Source organism: Chaetura pelagica, unplaced genomic scaffold, assembly GCF_000747805.2.
Source record: "Chaetura pelagica isolate M959 unplaced genomic scaffold, ChaPel_1.0 scaffold417, whole genome shotgun sequence".
Classification (NCBI taxonomy): Eukaryota; Metazoa; Chordata; class Aves; order Apodiformes; family Apodidae; genus Chaetura; species Chaetura pelagica.
In genome coordinates, this window is record NW_009953966.1 from 136187 (window position 1) to 158228 (window position 22042).

Consider the following 22042-nt stretch of genomic DNA (forward strand, 5'->3'; position numbering starts at 1 on the left):
TTGTGTGTCACAGGAAAAAAAAAAAAAAAAAAGCCTGCCCTTGGCTGTATCCCTTAGCAAAATCGTATTAGGTGTCTCTTTTCCTCCCTCCCTCTACATGCAGTGCTCCTTGTGGTCATATCCTCAGGCTTACAATCAAGGCTGGTGTCCTGCTTGGGACAGGCAGCACTGAGTCCCCTGGCTTCATGACTGCCCCATAGGTGACATCTTATAGGAAATGGTCTATGAACAAGAGACAAATGGGGTGAAAGAGAGTTGGGGTGAGGCTCTCTACATGAGAAGACCTGGTTGGCTCTTCCAAGAGAGTATAAAACCTTAACAGCTACTGACCTATCTTTGCATAACACCTTCAGTGAGGTGGCTACAGTAAAGCCAAGAAATTATTTGTGGAAGCAACATCAGTTTAGAAAATTCTTTTATTTCCAATAGCAACCTCTCCACCTGGAGAAGAATGGCTAATGAAATGTTTCCTTTGCCCTACATGTGTCCCTGCAAGCTAAGCATTACCAGACCAGCTCTGCTATTCAGAGAACTTCAAGGCCTCCCAGGCAGAAATGAAAATAAAATGTAAATATATGCTACTATATTAGTTTGAAACTGTCTCCATTTCTTTTTAACCTTGCCCTCATGAGGCTGCTGCAGGACAGTGCTCCCTGAATCAGCACTTTGAAATCACCTTGCTATAAAAATTCATGGCTCTTCCAATATCCGTTTTACACCTGGTCATGCCCTACCAAACTTGTGTTTTTGACACGACTCTCTCACAAGTTCCAGCCTGATTTAAAACAGAAAATGGTCCCTTTTCAATGTTTTTACTGCTCTCTAAGTCCCAGAGATGTGAGAAGCAGCTGGAGTGACATTGAAGACCCAGGCAGCACCTTGTTAAACCTCCTGAAGTACCAGTGGTAGCCAATCCAATCACGTCAGACAGAAATGTCATTACTTTCATCGCCTCCAAGCATGTAGCAAAATCCCAGTAGCAGGTAAAATTGCCTTTCTGCTCACACTGATTAAGCCAGGCCCACAAGCACCTACCTAAATTTAGGTCCTTGTTTATCAAATGAAAGTCAAGATTCTTTTGCTGCATGGGTAAGTGCTTTGTTAATCAAGGAACTTGTGTAAGGCATGTGGTTGCTTAATATTAAAATATAATTATTACCTAGGGAAGGAGGGAGAACTGAGCAAGTCTCATCCTGATTTAGCAATGTCTGGGGAAAGTGATGACAGCTCAGTAGAAGTAAGTGACAAAAACTCTGTCCTACAGATATCTTCCAGAGTTTGCAGGGATTTTACCTTCAGCAGCATGCAGAGATTGGGGGAATCCTTCCCACTCCCAGCTCCTTGCTGCTACTGTAGGGGAAAGGGCTCCTTCTTATGTCAGATGCTTTGTATTCCAGGTTCGCTTCTGACAGCTAAGATATTCTGAGGTCAGTAAGGTCTACATGCAAGGACAAGATTTTTTTTCATTCTCAAGAGTTAGTTACTCCAGAATAAAACAAGAAAGGGGTGAAATATCACATTATACTCCTTAGATGAACAACATTCATATGACAGTGAAGCTAATGGCATCTACTTGTCAGTGCAGCAGCAGTAACAAGAGAGGGAAAGGGGAGGATATGGCCATATTAGTGTCCTCCTACTCCCGACACCTTCCCCTGTTGGTTATTTCTGAGGATTAACAGTTTGCACAGCCGTAGAGCTGGATGCATCACAGCCACCTCTGATCACTGCAGTCCAATGCAATGACAAGCAGACAGGTATTCAGAGGTGTTCCATGCTCATGCACCTCTATCTCTGCTCCCCCCTACCAGGAGGGGGTTTTGTTACTTCTCCCTTTCATCCTCCCTCTTTCAAGAGCTGCCCAGTGGCCGGAGCCTGCATAGTTAGAGCCTGTGTGATTACAGCCAGTGGGCTACAGGGCTCCCTTGTGGCTCAGCCATCTGCCAGAGAAGACAGGGATTTGTTCCAGGCACTGGATCCCACCAGATTTCCATACAAGCCTTCCCATCCCCATGTACTTGTCTGCATTACTGGGGACAACAGATTGGAGAGGAAATGTCAATAACAAGAATCCTGGGCAAGCAAAATGTAACCTTAGGTAGGGCATGAAGACACAAGAGCATTTTGCAAACCAAAAGACAGTCACCACCTACCTGCCTCTTTGCAAGAGAATGTTATTTTTCCCTGCAAGCTGTAAGGTTTAAGGGAAGAGTTTTCATACTGAAAAGGGAATTGCTTCTGAAAAGCAGTAGTGAAAGCTCAGAGAGTGCACATTAGGTTGCTTTTGTGCAGGATTACTTAGCACTGCTGCTCTTCTCTTTGTCCTTTCAAGCAGGGCAAGCAGTTGACTTAACAAGATAGATCTTTTTCTTGATTAAAGTTTCCTGGTAAAAGAATATATTCACTTTCAAATGCAAAGTCATGTCAAAAACAGGAGCTAAAATTGGACTGATCATTTTTTTTCCCTTCTCTCTCCCCGTTATGGCTTTTTACAAGCAATTACCCACTTAATGTTTTGAAATTATACAAGAAACTTCAATAGCATTTTTTTTTTTCTGCTGCAGCTCCTTGAATGTGAAGCCTTAAAAGCTTTTCCGGAACACACAACAGCATGAGCAAATGAATTTGCCATTTTCATTCTCTCTTTTTTCTTTTTTCTTTTTTTCTTTAAAAAAAATAAATGGGAAGCAGCGGGATACTTGTTCATCATTAAGCACCTTTTTTTTTTTTTTAAACTTTATCATGGTGAAGCAAGCCTGCATGATAGGTCTGGAAACTGAAGGCAGGATTACTTGCTTGCACCACAGCCCTTAACTTCTAAAATACTTGCATGGGCTATTACACCAACGCATCTCTCGAGTATCTTCTTTCTTATCGCAGGGTGGGACACGTGGGGAGTGACAAATTTAGCATGTCTGCTCATGTGACCATCCCACACCTCACATTACCCAGAAAAAGAGCTGGGCCATGGAAGATTAGGGTCCTGAAATGCAGGGCTGTGGGATGCAGTGAGCTCTGACCACAGGGCAGTGCCATGACATTCAGCTGGCCCCAGACCTGAACCCCCCCAGTCAGGCTGCATCCACCCTGCAGAGTCCCAGGACAGAAGAGAGGACACTGAACTGTGTCACCTGCTTGCACAAGGCCTGAGGAATGCAAGGAGTGAGCCCCATGCTGCCTGAGTGGTGTTGATGTGCCTCAGTGTAATGTGGGAAGGCACGAGGTGTTGATAAAAATTGAGAGCTGGGCTGTCACCTCATCTCCAACCACCTCTCCTGGGCTCTTGGTGTAAGATCTGGGGCACTCGCCTTAGTGGGAGAGGCAAGTCTAACCTTTCCTGCCAGCTCAAGTTGTCCCCCACAGGACAGTTTTCGTTTGCTCCTTTCTGGTTGTCAGGCAGACGCCTACCTGCTGAGATCACAGCATCACTGGATTGCCACTGAGCCAGCAGAGTTTGGCTCTTATCACTTAGGAGTGAGGGGTTTCTTTTGACAACGAGCACTACCCATCTGAAGCACCAGCTCTGCAGTCTGTAAATAAAAAGCATAGGTTAAGCACACCCAAGCCATCCAGCTGGGTCAGTGAGATTAATAAAGCAACTCGGGTTCTTGGCTCAGCTCTGAGTCACAGACAAGAGGCAGCATTAGTGTCTTGTAAGGAAACGTGTTCCTACCTCCATCCTACACTCCAAAGTCTCATGTGGCAGACAATACCTCTGCTTCCACAAATTCCTGACCCCTGACTACCTTTGCTATAGTCTGATAAGGTTCTGGATAATAAAACATCTCCAACTCCCACATCTCATGCTGCACATCCCTGTTCTCATTCAGACTGAATCTCCTCTCAGGTCACACTCTACTGTAACTCAGAGTCTAACTTCTTCCTTACTTTACCATCCATTTCCACCTAAACTACCTTCCATCTCCTTGCTAGATCAAGGCATTCATGAAATACTGCACACACAACTTCAGGAAGGCACCTTCCTGAGGACCCTCATGCTTGAATTCATACAACATTCTCCCCATCCTCCTTTTCACTGCACCTGCAGTAAGGAGTTTGTTTCTTTCCTCACCTTCTGTGAGGCCAGTCAAGATGTTTGCCCCAGAGCCAGCTGGATGGAGAAAAGGTCACCAGAGTTGAGGTCTTCTGTGTCTAAATTGTAACCACCCTTTAGGTTTCTCACTAGCACACGCTGTGATAAACACCATTCACCATTCTTTTCAGCTGGGTCTGAGTAGGAGAGGAACTCAAATAAACATCTGTCTCCAGCCTGTGAGGTGGGTGTGAAAGTGCTGGTGGGTTCCTCATGATCTAGACCCAGCACATTTGGAGTAAGAGATACCGAACTTATTGGAACACCTAGAAGAACATGAGGAGGGATGGAATCCATCCTGCAAAGCCCAAACTTCTCCAATACCAATCTGCTGCAGCCAGAAACACTCAGTGGAAGACACAGGAATACAGGAACACAGTTACTCCACCATACACAGTAAAGGCAGCAGCCTTAAAATGTTCATGAGCACAACAGTCTGCTGTGATTTCAGATTTCACAGAGGGTCCCTCTCACAGAATGGCTCATATACCCATGGCAGTGGAGATCTCTGGATGCATCTCATCCTTGTCAGCACACACAAACAAATCAGTAAATTAAATCAGATGCAAATAAGAAAGGTTCCCTCTCCTCTTTGCAACAAACACTTCAGAATTGCAAGCAACCATAAAAGACAACTTCAGAAGAAAAACAAAGTTCCAAGAATCATCACAACTTAGATTTTTATTCAACAGTGAAGTTGAAGAGAAATATAATTTTTTCCCTTCAGGGCAAATGTTCCATATGGAAATTAAGTAAAAATACTGCCCCCCAAAAATATTCACAATGAAATCAGTTTTCATTAAATATATTTGTTTGGCAAAATAAAATAAAAAAATTATAACCCGTACAAAAAAAATCCCTTGCAAATTTGTAACACTGTAGCAATGACAACAATGTAAACCTGGATGTTTGGCAGTTGTAATTAATCTGTGGAAGTTACTGTTGGACTTTGGACCAAGAAAATAAAAATCACTTTGAATAGCCACAAGCCAATTTTAGAGGCAACTGAGGCTTAGGGAACGCTACAGGGATGGGACACACGCGTGGCTTCGTAGGCAGTTTGTGTGAATGATCTGCTAGTGTGGGACTATTTAGGATCTGAGAGGAAAAGAAGTTAAAAGCAGTTGCAGCATTGCAGCCTATGGTACAGCAAAAACCTGCAGACTTTCCATCTGGAAGCCGATCAGTTGGGTGAAGGCCAGTGGCAAGAGTCGAGATGCAGTGGAAAGAATAATGACAGTGACGAATGGCGCAAGCACTGGGAAGCAGTTAACGATTTTCATCATCTCATTGGACTCAGTTGTGAGAAGACTCTTGGGAGTGTCTGGGGAAATCTGCTTACAGTAGGTGCTTCTGCTCCCTACCTCCCTCCTCCTTCCAGTTAAAGCCTCTGCCCTGCCAAGTGGGTTTCACAGGCATGCAGTTTCCTAACAGCGTCCTTGAGTTAAGAATGTCTATTCCAGTATTAAAAATGTAAAAAAAGTCTTAGGGAGGGTGCTTCTTAGTGGCAGTCTTTGCCTTAAGCAAGGCCAACGGCCTGCAATTATGAGTTAATTAAAGCAGTGTGGATTTGGATGAGCAATGGGGAAGATGGGAATGGGAAAGGAAGGGATGCAGGAAACAGAGAGGAACACAAGTGTTTCTACACCCCTCCCCAAAGCCAAAATCCAGGGTGCACAAGTGGGTTTCTTTTTTCCTCACACTCTTCTTTTTATTTTTAATATCTCTCCAGTTATAATATTTCCAGTTTTGAAGCAAGTTTCAGTGGCAGCCTCAGTTACAGTCATAAACAAAGTCGTAGTTGCTGGGCTCCTTTGGGATAGGTGGGGGAGCATCTGGGATCTGTATGTTTTCCAAGTCAAGGAGGCGCAGCTTTATCTCCATGCTGAGCAGCGTGTCCAAGTCATTCCGCGTTAGATCACTCAACATATCCTTCCCAAGGAGGGCATTCAGCCCATCGGTCCATACACAATACTGCACAGGGAAAAGACAAAAAAGATCATTAATAGACTTCCTGTCCACAAACTGCTTGTCTGTCCTAGTCCTCTAGGCTTATTGTTCCCACAGGGACTAAAGAAGAGACCTAAAATGAAGTTGATTCATATAATTAGCTCGTATTATAAAGATGGCATGTTCCACGTCCACTCAGAAAATGGACAGTTCCCTAAAAATGGAAAGAAATTGCAACATTTCATTGTTTGATAGTAGGGTGTCTCCTTCAAACTTCTTGTTGAATAGTCTTCAACAGTTGTGGGAGAAAGAACAATACCTAAATGAGGACAGTGAACCTCTGGAGACATCTCCTCCTGCTCCGTTTCTCTTTCCCAATACCTACAGAAAGAGCCTGATTCTCTTACATCAAAGACAGCTAAGTTAAGTAAATTGATTCTCACCTGAAATCCTTCTTGACTGTCTCTGTAAGAAATCCTGTAACAACTATCTAGGTTTATCATAGATTATAGATTTAGTGGTATCAACTGACCTACACAAAGGCTCTCACATATATCTATGCTTACTTTACCAGTATTTTACACAAAATAACATATTGTGAAAACTGGTACAGAGTCAATCAATGCTGTGTCTTTCATGAAAATTAAATGCCAAGCTACCGGGTGCAACTCTAGATGCTGCAAATGCTGAAATGGCCTCAAAAATCTCTTCCCTACCATTAGCTTCTTCCTAATAGGAGATGCCACCTTTCCCCACAGCTGAGAACTTGAGATAAACACGGGCTGAATAACCATTTTAAATACAGAACAAACCCAAGGGAGACTGGTGATCTAGAGTCAACTTCTATCAAATGCGTCACTTCCAAATATTTATTACTACAAGCCTTTTATTCAACTATGAACAGAAGTGCTCAAATGCTATAATCTAAAAATAAAGATTTCAATCATGAACTTGTGTCCTAGTTTGCAGGAGAAAATTAAATCAACCGTAACTGCATTTTTATCTTACAAATACTTCTGCTAGATTTCATGCCAAAAATGGATTTCAAATTTAGCTGACCATTTGCTACATGATATTGCCAAGTTTAAAGATAGCTATGGTTGACTTCATCCTACAGCAGAAATGAACTTTATTTTTAAGGAAGGGAGAGAAAATCCCCTCTTGGGGTATGTCTTCATCCAGAAAAAGGGCATATTTTTAAAATAGGATGGTTAACGTACTTCAACATTCAAAGTTAAATCCGACCCATTTAAGTCAGCAACAAAACAGTAGCAGAGCTATGATTTCACCCAGGGTGTTGGAAAGCCAAGCTGCAGCTTTAATACGTGATTAGCTACATAGAAGAGACTTTAGGGTTCAGGCTGTCCTGCTAAGAAGCACTAAAAAAACCACAACGTGCCAATTCTAGGCTCTCACAGTGTGCCACTGTAGACTTTTAATGCATGCAGTCTTACAGAATCACAGAATCATTGTGGTTGGAAAGGACCTCTGAGATCATCGAGTCCAACCTTCAACACAAAAAAACTCCACAACCTTGGCCACTAGAACGTGTCTTGAAGTACCAAATCTACATGGATACCTCCAGGGATGGTGACTCAACCACCTCCCTGGGCAGGAACTATTCCAGTGCCTGACCACTCTTTCAGTAGAGAAATTCTTCCTAATGTCCAATCTAAACCTCCCCTGCTGCAACTTCAAGGCTGTTTCCTCTGCCTCTATCCTCATTTACCCAAGAGAAGAGGCCAACCCCGACATCACTACAACCTCCTTTTAGGCAGTTGTAGAGGGCAATGAGGTCTCCCCTCCACCTCCTTTTCTTCAGACTAAACAGCTCCAGTTCCTTCAGCTGCTCTTTGTATCACTTGTTCTCTAGGCAACTTTTGTGGACTGTACGCAGAACATCAGGAAAAAAAATAATCTATCCTAGAAATGCTTTTAAAATAGATGATAATATTTTATGATCAACTTGAAAAATTTCTTTTGGGAAAGCTTTCCCACAATTCACTTCCAGGAAAGGAACAGCCAGGCAAAGGGCTCTGCTTGGGTTACAGAAGCAGCCCCTGACGTAAATCATCCATCACCTGCTCAGGGAGTATGGCCAGTGCTTTCTCTGGGGAGGAATCCCAGCAAGCTAGAAAGCAGATCTGCATTTTTTTCCTCTTCTGATAGAACTTATTCAGGGCCCACAGAAACCAAATTCTGCCCACAATTCCAATGAATGCAATGGCCTGGAAAAGGGGCTTCCTCTCTAATCTCCATATTGGCAAGTGCATCTAATTAAACTCCTGTACACTTTGAGCAGAAAGAAATCCTAATCAGATGGTGGAAAAACAGAGGCATTCATTCAGAAGCTTTTTTCTTTTTAATATGCAAAACAGACTAAGAGCCACTGAAAAATTAATTTACTACATATTCATTTTTGCAAAACTTCAATGAAACCTAATTATAGCCTACCTCATCAGTTTCTCTGTCCAAAATCAAGGATAAGATTAATCCACCTTCTTGCTATGTAGTTGAAACCAGCTATTAGTATTTAAATTAAAACCAAATACGATGGAGTGATCTCACAGTGCTAAATCCTCTGGCCAGCAGAAAGCTCCAACAGATGGCTAAGGGTATTGCCAAATTTAAGTGTGTAAGAATGAGGTCCAAATCTCAATGATATTGGTTCAGTAATGAGATTTTATTAAAGAAATACCTTGGGAGTCAAGTCAGTGGAATCAAATAACCAGAAGGGTTGTGCAGGCTTCATCCATCTGGATGCAGCCCCAAGCAACCTAGTCTGAGCTCATTGCTGACCTGCTTTGAGAAGGTCAGACTGGGGACATCCCCAAGGTCCCTTACAACTCGAATCATCCTATGCTTCTTGTTCAATTTTTTGGTTTTAGGACACACTCAGTTTCCACATTCAGACCTCACTCTACAATCATGAGGACTGCAGAAGTGCTTGAAAAAAAAGCTGTAAGTCTGACCTGAAATTGTCGTGTGCTAACATCATTCCTGGTGCTTCACACAAAGCTTTCTAAATCTTGAGATGTCACCCACCAAATCTCCCAAGCTGACAAAGCTGCTAAACCAGCACTTCTATTGACAAGCATCCCCAGTTACTTCGACAGAGTCATGGGCTTCATAAACATGGTACTTGCCTTTCCTTGTGGGTGCCTACTCTGAACATTTTCACTTTCTGCTTTAATTACAGTTCACTCTTTTTTAGGCCAGGGAAAAGCACAGAGGAAGTGAGATGCCTATTTGAAAACATTCGCTTGGGAACTATGAAGTAGCAGCAGAGACTCCTGCCTCTGGCTGCTTTTTTGGACATAATTTCTTTGTTTCAAAGAATCTGCACAAGACCAAAAAGAGAAATGAAGATAATAGGTGTGTTAACAAAATAAAGGGCAATTGGGATAGTGCATCTCAGTGCTACTGCCCATCAGTGGGGTGCAGTAGAGCTTTTGGGACATTTAGACCACTAAAATCCACTTGCAGCCATAGGGCTATATTTGAGATAGAAGATGCTGAGAAAGGTGTTCATTTTCATGACTATTTGCTCTTATGAGCTGAAACAGACTAGATTTCAGTTTCTGGATAATTTCTATCAGAAAGCATCTAACATGTTCAGTTCAGAGGATGAAGACAACCATGTTCTGCTTAGACCTACCACTCTAATGGCACATTATGCCTGGGGTCCTATTGCTGCTTTCTCTTAAATCATAACTGACCTGAAAATATTTCACTGGAACGAACATACTTGAATATTACACTCAAATATGAATACCTAGAAAAACCCAAATGAGCATAACTTAATTTCCTCTCAAAAAATGAACATTTATTTGAAGGTTTTGATCCAGAACTGCAAATGTTGAAGCTGTGTAAGTAAATACACTTCTCTTGTAAGGCAATTTCATGCACTTTAATAACTCTACAGCATAACACAGCTTAATGTAATCTTTCATCATCTTCACACAGTGTCCTGAACTGAGACCAAATGTGATGCCACAAAATAAGTGTGCAAAGATCCAATTCTTGTTGCTTTAAAATAAGAAGGAAAAGCTTGGTTCCTTCTTTATTTTTTAACGCATTGCATTCTGCTCAATCTTTACTTGGAAATTCTTTGAGAGCAAGACACCAAATGCTTCCACATAGATAGGTAAATTAGTTCTACCACCTTCCAAAAGCCAATTATGTTGTTACTTCCTTGTGTTTTCACGGAAGACAAGGAAGCAGGGAGGAGGCTGTCATTCTGCTTTGCTATTGGTATTTACACTGTCTTCAGACAAGTAAGACACATTGCAAGACACCGTGAGGTCTGCCCAAACTCTCTTCTTTCTCTTACTTATGGTTCATATTTCAGTAGGTTTTAGAAATACTGATCTTGAACCACTATGTGTTCTAAAAAAATACAAAGCATGTTCCTTCTGTGGCTCAGAATATATATGAAAATTGCAGGTCTTGCTCCTGTATTGGTCTACTGGTCTACCCTGGATGACTTGCTGTGTGTTCACTTTAGTTCAACACTGAAGATTTGTACCTTCTGAAGTGTAATCCCTCTGCTTTCAGCTTGTTTTGAGACATGACACAAGTTTAGATGGACCTGTGCTCTGTGTCAGGATGACTGTTCTTATAAAGATAGCTGCTGTCATAAAGCAACTAAAGGGGCACCAAGGAAGTTTCTGGACTCTGAACTTCACTTACCTCATGCTTGTCTGGAGCAATGAAATTCAGTTGGCCACTTGAGTCATACAATATAGAGAAAGCAAGCTCTAGCACCTCCTGGAATACAAATAAACACATATTAATGCTGCATAAGAGAGGCATTAATATAGTAATGTCTTTTTTTTTACCACCTAATCCCCAGAACAAATGGAAAAACAGGCTGTGGCACTACCCTGCCCAGCCAAAGCCACAGCAGTACCAGACCATTGCAACAGACTGGCACAGCAAGAACCCCAACCCAGATGCTTCAGTGAAAACAAACTGATCCTCCTAAGTGATGACTGTAGCTCACTCAGTCAGGGATTATTTGGGCACTTGAGTTTAGATTTGAACTAGGCAATAGTGAGGACTAAAATGGATGTAACACACAGTAGCATACTTATAACAAACTCTTCACGAAGACCCGTGATTCTTCAATTTGTATAGATTAAACTTGCAAAGTTCTGCAGGGTTTGATTCCCTCCCAGCATCAAAAAACTTGCCAGGACAGTTAATCTCCTGGTATATACTTATGCTCTTTTCAATGTTGGAAATCTATTAAACTATGCATTCTCAAGAGATTTCTGTCATCTTGTCTCTACCTGAACCAGAATCAGCAGTCTCTGAACTATCTAGGTTACTTAGTCATAAAGACTCAAATTAATCTTGGGAAATGACAAAAGGATCATATTTTTTCCCCTCAGTGTTGAAGCTGGAATTTGAAAGGTGCCAAAGTGAATTCCGTAAGCACTGACCTTCCCTAAAAGTCACTTGGACTTGCGTTCCTATGGGGAAACTCATCAAATTTGAATAAATAATGAACTTCCACTGGCCAGTAGAGAGCATGTAAAGATGCTATATTATCACAGTTACTGCAAACATCAATACAAGAGCCGTTACAAGAATTTCACAACCTCTAAACTAGCTGGCATGGACATAACTCTGTGGGAAAAAAAAGACCTGTCTACAGAGGACAGTGCTGACTTGTAACTACTTTGATGTGTATCATCAGTCCTGTTCCCCTTGCCTCTTGGCTTCCTGAACCCCAAAATACTGATCACCTCTGCTGACTCCCAGCTGACAACAGTCCCTATGCTGCTAGCTGTGGCAAGAGCATGACTTCCTAAATCTGCTACACAGGCTCTACAATGGAAGAACTGACTGCAGGGACTGAAGCATATGCAGTGCTCTATATTTCTACTCCCCATCTCCAGGTCTGAAACAGACATAGGTCTTTGGATTTCCATAAGGGTGATTTCATTTTTGAACTTGTGTGATTAAGAGCAGAGTTTGCTTCATAAAACTTGCAATCTTTAGGGATAATCTTGAATGATCACATATCTGCCTTCTGTGGGAAATGCTCTTGGTTTCCTTGAGTTGAATTAATAGGTTGAACTTGCTGTATTGCCAGGCCACAGGAGACAAGCAAGTGTTGAATCCCCACAGAAGCTGCAGATACTAACAGTGCTGGTGCACTTAGCAAACAAATGGCTGATGGCTCACATAGTCTTTTTGTGTTTTAGGCGTGTCTCTCAGCCACACCTTATTAAGAGTGATGTCCCTCATTACAGAAACAAATTAACCTCTGCCCACAGAAACCATGCATTAGCTCCTCACAGACTGTTATAAATTACTGACAGAACATGCCTAGTCATGCAGCTGAGGTTGTGGAAATAAAATACATCACTGAAAAAAAGGGCTTGTACTGCTCTACTATGATGTCCCTGAAGGTCGACCTGGCCCCTGACTCCTTTGGGAGATTCCAAGCGATTGAAGTTTCTGTTCATCTCAAAGACGGGGAAAGGAGAGGAAAAACCCTTCCTGAAGGAGGAATATCCCAGGAAGCCTGGGATTTGGTCATTCACAGACAGGCAGAGAATGAGAAAGGGCACATTTAGGGCACCAATCTTCCCTTTCTGATGGAAAGTCAAGTTTGGCACCCCTGGCTGCAGTCCAGCTTGTTTTATGGCTGCTCCAGAGACTAAAGCCTCAGGAATTAGAGCTTCCAGGTGCCAGTATCTCTGTTGCCTCATGCATAACAAACTGTCAAAGAAAATGTAAGCCTAAGGTTGGCCAGTTGCCAACTGGCCCTCCACACTGATGGTGGTCTCAGTGGTTGAGCTGGCAGACTTGTCAAGTACTCCCACCTGGTTTTGTTACATTCCCATCAATGACAGGTGATTTTGAGGAACTGGCAATTCTTAAAGGAAAACTGGTCAATCTCTGTCAGCCATCTGTGGCTTTTTCCTCTCTTCTCTGTCCTACTTCTCAACCTTTCTCAAAGTAATTTTCCACTCTGGCTTTTTCCACCAGGTTTCCCTTACCTTCTCTTCTTTCCTTCCTTCCATTCCTTCCAACCTGCTCCTCTCCTCTTGGTTTTGCTTTCGTCCTCCCGCACCTCAATCTGCTGAACTCATTCCCTTGACACTCTTGACTCTTTCCACCCTTGCACATCTCAGACCTCTGCCATTCACTAGGTGCTCATCAATGGTAACAGTATTGGGACCTGCAACATATCTCTCCTTGGAGCTTCAATGCAAACAGGGAGCAAGAGATTCTGCACCTGCTGACTGGACACTTCCCACTCCTTGGTTACAACTCTGCAGGGAAAGCTGTTGCAGGTGGTAGGAGGGGAAGCTTGCACCTAGAACTTCTGTCTCTCACAATCTCCACTGGCCCCTCACATGGGCCTGAGACAAGCAATTTTTGATGAAGAGGCATTTTAGGCACCAACAGCTGAGTGATCCCATGCAGCTGGAATGACATCTCTCCTGACATCAACAGCTGCAAAACCATCATGTCTCTGCTGAAGGCTGAGACCACAGTCACGTTAAGTTTGCTTGCTAGAGCCTGAAGATCCCCCACAGAGAACTCTCTGTGCATGCAGTGGTAGGGAACTTGTTCAACCAACATGAAATGAAAGAGAAGTTGCAGAAGAAGAGGGAAGTGAGCAGAACCATTTCAGCTGACAAAAAGGCACCAAGCCTGAATCATGCCACATCAGCAAATAAAGGGTTATAGAACACTTAGAAATTACATAGTGATTGTTCTTTTCCAGATCCTTCTCTCATGCTTTGTTTTGAAGGCTGCAAAATCTAATCTATTTTATTTCCTTGAGAAATAAGGGCTTTAAAATTAAACCTAATTTAAAAACACAAGCAAGATGAACAAAAATAGATTCAGGTCTGGTCCTATCAAGTCATTCCAGCTTCATATGCATGCAAATTCCTATTCTGTTTAACTCGTAGTTATTTCTAAATTGTCCCACTGAAAGAATAACAGCCATGTGCCACCAAATGAAGAGATGCTGAAGCCTTTGTTATGGACATTCTGTCCATTCCAGCTCTGTTCACAGCAGTGGCATTTTGCCATGCAATTTTCTCTTCTACTAATGAATAAACATTAAAGTGGTTGTTACATGTGTACGAAGAGAGCACAGGAAAAAAAGGCCTCTTAAAAAAATATATATATCACCAATTGCTAGATTTCAGGAAGTAAAAGGTTTCATACACCAAACTCGGGCAAATTGCATTCCGTGTCTGGTCTTTTTCAAAAATGTTTCCTTTAATTGTCTGCATTAACCCCATACTCCACAAATCATGATGTGCTATTCCTAAGATGTCAGCAAAGTAGCTGCAATACTGCACGTGACAGTTTGATTGTGGTGACAACTAATTTCACTAATTCTGTGATTCTCAGGGGAAAAAAAATAAGGAATCAAGGAAGGAAAAAATCCCAAACCACAGAATATTCCACCACATCAGAAATAGTTAAAAATTCATAATTATCATTGCTGGGATCACAAAAGAAATGCTCCAGCTATGGATGCAGCCATGATACCTATCAACTCCTGATCTTCACATTCTCAACCACCACTTTTATGCCAGTTATAAGCAATTTTACTTGAGTAAATGGGGTGATGCTGACAGTGGAGAACAAACTCAGCTGCACCATTGCTATTTAGTATTGAATATTATCTAGACATCACTGCTCCATAAAGATGACACACTTCCATCCCTGCCACCCACTGCTTTCCTTCTTCTCATCTTCCCTTTTTGTGTGGACATATGAATGCTAAGACAAGGAAGCACTAAAAATACTTCATGTGTATCATATAAATGCCCCAGCCAACTGCTGTTGGTGGTGTAGCTGTAACATGAGGTAGGAGTTGTATGCAATCTGTTGTGTGCATGTGTGTTAGTGTCCTGATTCAGAAAATCAACATGGGATTTTTTTCCTGACATGGCTTGATGTTTTCATTTCCAGCCATACAAAGCTCTCTCCTTCTTGTCAGGTCAGACAGCATGACCTGATGGAAAACTTATGAATATACCTCATACAATATGGTATGAAGACCACCAATACCAAAGATGTCAGATTTTGCTAGTATCATGGGATCATAGAATTGTTTGGGTTGGAAGGGACCTTAAAGATCACATAGTTCCAAGGCCTCAGCATGGGCAGGGACACCTGCCACGTGGATCAGGTTGCTCAAAGCCCCATCCAATCTGGCCTTGAACACTTCCAGGGACAGGGCATCCACAACCACCCTGGGCAACATGCTCCAGTGTCTCACTGCCTTCACACTAAAGATTTTCTTCCTAATGTCTAACCTAAATCTCCCCTCTTCCAGTTTAAAACATTTCCCCTTGTTCTCTCACTACAAGCACTGTAAAAAGCCCCTGCCCAGTTTCCTGTAGGCCCCTTTGGGTACTGGAAGGCCACTACTAAGTCTCCCTGGAGCCTTCTCTTCTCCAGGCTGAACAGCCCCAAGTCTCAGCTTGTCTTTGTAGGAGAGGTGCTCCAGCCCTCTAGTCATCTTCATGGCTCTCCTCTGGGCTTTCTCCAAGAGCTCCACATCCTTCCTGTGTTGGGGACTCCAGACCTGGACACAGTACTCCAGGTGGGATCATAGTAACTCGCTATCTGCTTGCTGTACTGTCAATTCCTACTAACAAAAACTCTGAAAGATTCTGGCACATTTTTATGTATAGATCTGAATTTTGCTCTAGATCTGAATTTCTGAAAGGCAACATAATTTCAGCTGACCACTGTCTTCTACACATTTTTCCCCAAGTGCATTGTTGAGCACAGCTTTACATACCTCATTTAACTGCCTAGCATTTGCTTTACATCCTTTTGTTGGCAGCTGTTTTTCTGCCTGACTGGACCTGAAGTTATCATCAGCTGGACATCAGCTGCAAATCTGGCATGTGGCAGTACTAACAGAATGTGAACTCACTAGTGATTACAGCTGGAACAAGCAGTTTATCAGAGAAAATATAGGAGCAGGCACCAAGAATCACTGCTGCTCTGCTCTGTGACAGCAGGCAAAACTGCTTTGCTTTAGAGGTAGAAGACACCACTACTAATGTGCTCTGGGAATATCCCAATGCACATCTGCCATGAAATCTAAGTAAAAGAGCATAGGCTGCCCTAATATTTTAACTCAAACAGTCTGACATGAAAACAAAGTGCATACACTAAAAGGTGTCAGGCTGGAATGAAAAATACCTGTATTACTTCATAGAAGGTCAAGTTGACAAGCTTTGTATTCTGCAGGGTGTGTGTTCATAACAATTTGAGAATCATACCTTGTTTTGTTTAAGAGCTCCTTTCTCCTTCATGTGAGGGCAATCCTTCCCAGTCACAACAGCTTTTATATCCGCCACTGGTACTGCATTAAAAAGAACCAAAAAAACCCAAACAACAGAAAATTAGTTATAACCAAGGTGAATAAAAGCTACAGAGTCTGAGACAAGACTAATGTGTTAAAATTGCCACCACCCTTGCCATTACCAGCCTGTTGTAAGAAAGAAAACCAGAAGAAAACAACTGAAATAGGAATCAGTGAATCTTGACAAAATTTCAGACATCTGGATAAAAATATGAGTATGCTTTTTCTTGCCTCTTGAGACTACTTTGGGTAAGAGTGCTTTATATAGACATGTACCTGTGTTTGGAGAGCTTTTTGTGTATCTACAAAAGTATAGTGGTTTTAGCCCTAATAATATAATTTGCCTACCCTGTTTTTGCTGTTCCATAGGCATCCAGCTCAAGTCTCTGGTAGAGAGAGGACGCTGGGCAAGTTGGACCCTACCTCACTTGATGCTGTTGTCCCTCTGTTAATGCCTGTATGAATTTTTCAAATAGTTTTCTGTTTCACATCAGCAGTTCAGTCTCTTTATGGAATTAACAGGAATAAGGACTACTAAGCCATATAAAGAACCCTTCCAATTGCTTTAAAATGTGAAATGATCAGAAATCATTATTTTTTTAAAAAGTGGGAAAAGAGCATTGGAAGCTGTTGCCACTCAGATTCACTCACAGAGTGAGATCACTAAAACATAAAGGTAAATTTCTCTGAGTTTCAATTGGAAGTCAATTTTCCAATGGTAATTACATCATGGGGAATATATTGGCTCCAAAATACAATATGGTCAGTGAGTGACAGTTTCTACAATCTATAAATAATCCATTATCCTTGTGGAAAAGCATCATATATATAGAACAGCATAATCATATGGAAGTCTCTTACTGCCCAGTTCTTCATAAACTCTAATGGAAATAGTGGAGAGGAGAAATGCGTTTTCTTCTCTACTGAGTACAGCAAGACAATGTACTTTATTACAGATTACCTCAGCACTATGGTTAAATGGGTAGCATGGGATATAATAGACATTTTTTAAGGACTTCTTTGTACATGGAGAACTAAAAGAAACGGAAGTTATTTGGCTACTCACTACTCAACTTCTCCTGTATTTAGTTTCAGCATTTTGTGCCGTGGGGATGCTGGCTTTTTGCATCTCTGACAGTAATTCACTTTTTGGTCAAGAAGAGAGATTATTTTTGAGAAGACAGAATGAGTCAGGACAAACTAGGAAGTAAAGAAGATATTTGACTGCAACTGTGAAGACGATGTTTAGAAAAACAATTTATCTGATTGCATAAGGTAGGTTTTCTCAAGTTAGATCTCTCAACCAAGGTTCTTCTCCAGGTTTCCTGCTCTCAGTCCCTGTGATCTGGAACAAGGTTACTATGGGAGATCACAGATCCTGATCTTTATTTATCTGGAACTTGGCCTATTCCTTGCTTTGGAAAAGTAGAATCAAAGACTTCAGATGGTATCAGAAGCTGAGTAACAAAATACTGGAGGGTGTGAGCACAGATATGATGTGGTTACAACGGATAAAGCCCTGAGAAAGAGGGCAGCTCTTTTCTGTCCCAGCTGGAGTTTGTATGGCTTATTAACTCTGCCAGATGGACAGAGAGGTGACATTCACAGAAGTGAAAAGGTTAAAACACCCCACATTTATTTTTTGAGATAGACACTAGTCATTCAAGCTTGGCAAGGAGAACACAAAATGCCCTTTGGTGCTTCTCTTTGTCCTCCATTTATTCTCTTTCATCAGTTGATCTTCTCCCAAATGCTAACAATCTTGTCATCATATTCATAGTTCAAAATTCAATATTAATCTATCCACAGAACTCCAGAATATTTCTGGAAAACGTTCTGAAAAATTCCCAAGGCAGTTTGACCTGACATGTTTCAAACTATAGGACCACTTTATAATCTTGTTTTTTTGCAATATTCTCAAGAATCAGGCTCTGAAGTGGGAGGCACTGTGGTATATCTTGTATCCTTTATAGCCTGAAAACCTGAGATATGGATGAAATAACCAAATCTTTCTCAAACTGCATTAGTATCTGCTATGGTAGCAGGCATGCACAGGAAGCATGTGCGTCTGGCCCAGTGGTTTCTGAAGTAGGAGCCTTCTGCTCCCACGGGTTCCTGACATTCCCAAGCAGGCTCAAGAGCCTACAAAAATGCAAATGCAAGATGAAGCCTGCAGTCAGGATCAGGGGCTTGAGTGTGGAAACATGCTCAAAGCAAACAAATCTGGGAACTGCTGGTCTCATAATCGTGCCTGCTCTTCCAAGCGTGGCCTTCATTCTTCTGTAATTCTGAAGCTACTGTAACATTCAAGGGCTGTTTCTCTAAGCCTCATCCAGCAAAACAGCCTCTCCCAGTGCCAATGCAGCAATGTGAGCCCTGCCCTACGTTCTGCCAAGACTGCAGTAAGAGAGTGAAACATCCCTGAGGCAATCTGAAAGGCAATGGAAACAAGGGAGCATGACTGCAAACTGCCAGGGCTCCAGCATCAGACAGGCTTTTCCTCCTTCCCTCCCAGTCTGTGTCTGGGAGTACTTAGAAGTTTAACAGTGCTGCCTAGAGACAGGCTGGAGGAACAGAAAAGAGAAACAATTCTTTGTTTTACTAATATGCAGGAAAGTTTAAAACACTGATTCTCTCTTTTCTCAATCCTCAGGCTGAAAAAGTTTCCAATTTCCGAAAAATTAGTCTCTCTGCCATTCCATGAAAGAAGTGGAGCTAGCAACTGAAATACTTGTACAAGAGTGTCTAATTTGATGATGCCAAAAATTGAATTTATTAGTAATGGAGATTCAGAAAAGAACAAAAAGAAGTTATTTCTTATTCACTGCCTGATTTCTTGAAGTCACGTTCTTGTCACAGAACTACACTGGTTATTATTTCTGTTATCATAAAATGCTGTCTCAGCATTGCAGGTTGAACTTCTACAACTCATGTTGAAGAATGAAGGAAAAATGATCAGAAGACTATGATTTTTCTGAAGGGCTCTAAAATTACTTTTCCCATTAAAAAAATCCCAATAATGTCCTAGGAAGGAGCTGTCACAGAGGCATATCGTCTTCCAGTTGAGTATAAGGTTAATGTGAGGTTCTCTCAATACTGTTCACAGCCAGGTATTATTATCTTTACGTCCACTCCCCACAATAATGAAAAAGACCTCTGTCTGCCACAGATTTCTTCCAGTCACTAGATTGTTTGCCAGAGAAGAAACACCTGTTCCTGCAGACAGGAAGTGCTTCTGAATATGCCCAAGTATTTTAATGTGACATCAGCAGTTAGATGAGCAATCAAAAAAACCTGTGTTCCTCCTCATGAAAAGCATGACATCTCAAAACTGAATGAAATTATAAACTCATTGGAAAGCTGAGCTCAGTCCTCACACATGCTTGCCAAAGTCAGGACAGCAGTATTTGAATGCAGGAGAAAATGTCCTCTGCTCGCCCTCTCTCCATAAACAGAGCTGTTGTGCATGTCCTGTGTTCAAGAGAAACCTACTTCAAGTTATAAAGAAGAAGTAGCATAAAAGAGGCAAAAGTAGCACAATCTTTGTGCACGACTTACATTTATCTTGCAAGGAATCATGGGGCACTTCTCCCTGGGGACTTTCTTCCAAGTCTCCGTAGTGCAAGACCTTGTGATTAGGTGAAAGTCGACAATACCAAAATTTGTCTGTTAAAACAAACACATTAAACAATGTCACTAACATGTCTTCATCAGCATTCTCAATAGCATAGGAGAAAGCCTACTCAAATGAGACACTACAGGGAAGGACTGTCTTTTTTCTTTCAGAAGAAGTTATGTGTGGGGTGTATGGAAAGTAGGGCAGAGACTTTGCTCAGTAATTTTACTTGATAAAATGAAGCTGGCATTAATCTGCCATTTTTTAATTGACTTACTCACTGGTTCCAAAAATAAATACTAGCAAACTCATTTTTGCATGATATTATATATCCTTATGGACAGAAGACTGGCAAAGTAACCTCTGCTTTCAGTGGATAACTTTAATATACCCATAAAAGCTTCATTTTTAGCACCCACTCTGTGAAAATTAAGCCCTGCCAGCTGTCTTGTGTGGGACACCCAAAACCTGATACATTTGAAATATCCCATATTTTATGAAAATTATGACTCATGTCTTTTTATACACATGGGAGAACACCCCCATATTTATGGAGGGACTGGACATAACAAACACACAAAGATTGAAAAAGCAGACATTAACTCCCTTCTCCTGCAGATAGTTCAGTGCTTGGCATGGTCACAAATGTCTGACCATGCAGTCACACTCCAGTTTCCATTTTAGCCCTCTCTAGGAGATGTATATCTACATCTCCTGCCAACTCCTGCCTCGCAGGATATAATTGCTTTTCACAGTATTTGTTAAAACCTGCTCCTGTGAAGAACATCACCTTTGCAGAGCTGGGCCACCATGCTGCCTAGTGTGCAGGGGTGGTGCTTGCCAATTCCCTTTCTGAAATGGCAAGAACAAGGTTACCCTTCCTTGTAAGAACACTTTAATAAATAGATCACATCACGTTAAACTGTCAAAAACACTACCTTGTTACATCCAAGCTATAAACCTCCTAAAGCTCAGAGTGAGGCTAGATGTTATAATGCCAGGCTGGGGCTGGGGGGCTGGGCAGAGTGCTTCTCTGGCTCTGTGCTCTGCTCAGTGCTGGCAGTGCTGATTCTGTGCCCAGCACCAGCATCTTAAGGGACAGTTTAGGGGAAGCATTGACACAGCTCCATAGTGCTACAGTTGCCAGGAGCGAATGGAGCCACAGTTCAGATAAAAGGTTGAAAGGAGCTGTAGAACCACCAGAGCCAGCATACATGAGCTCGTTTGGGGTGTCAGTGAAGGAATGACTCGGCTTTGTTGGTAAATTATTGGCTTCACAGAAGCAACCTCTTTCTAAAGGATACTCTCCAGTCCCTTGGCTAGCCATTTAAAATGCAATGCCATGAAACACAGAGAAAGGCAACTCAGTTTTGAATGGCAAAAATAGGCTTCTGCCCTATCAAATTTCTTTGTAACGGTGGGTAAAAATGTTTTGGGGAAAAAAACCCCCAGACTTCAAAGCATCTTCTAAGTGAGCAGCTCTTTCTACAGAAAGGTCTCAAAAGACCTTACAAAGCGCTGGCAATGGCTCAGAATGGCAATGGGCAAGATGTTGGTTATCTACTTCATAGGCATGCACAGTAATTAAAAAATGTATGGTACAGAGCCTGAGATTAGGATTTTCTGATGCATACAAAAAGAGCTGCTGAAATACAAGCTTCCCTGGACTGTAAGCAGTACATAAAATGTTGCACAGTATGGGGCCAAGAGGAAAACCCCACTTGCAAAACTTTTGTAGGGATCTTAAAGCGGAGCAAGCAGGAGTCCTCATTCAGTGGTCTCTCATCTGAAGAGCAAATTTACAATCAACTTGTTGGACAGTGTGTGTGTGTCTCAGAAGGATGTGTGTTAAATTTTTCTAGATTTGTACCTTTGACAGAAAATTCTAGCAACCATATCAATACCTATGCTTAAAAAATAAACCATATTCAATCTGATGGTAAACCATAATGTCCTTTGCCTACTTAAAGAAAAGTCTCTAGTAAAGGCTCTAGGAGCCTTTCATGTCCAGCTT

The 22042-nt window shown here is 41.8% G+C and overlaps 1 protein-coding gene across 2 annotated transcripts in view; it reads right to left on the reverse strand.

Moving 5' to 3' along the window:
- Positions 1-4754: 4754 nt before the first annotated feature.
- ELMO1 (engulfment and cell motility 1) overlaps positions 4755-22042 on the reverse strand; it is a 268680-nt gene continuing 251392 nt past the window's right edge. For both annotated transcript variants that reach the window (XM_010002153.1, XM_010002154.1), the window contains exons 18-21: positions 19971-20078; positions 16330-16412; positions 10736-10813; positions 4755-6067 (exon numbers count right to left, since the gene is read on the reverse strand). In XM_010002153.1, coding sequence (XP_010000455.1) covers positions 5867-6067; positions 10736-10813; positions 16330-16412; positions 19971-20078 — 470 coding nt within the window. In that variant the 3' untranslated portion in view covers positions 4755-5866. The remainder of the gene's footprint in view (positions 6068-10735; positions 10814-16329; positions 16413-19970; positions 20079-22042) is intronic.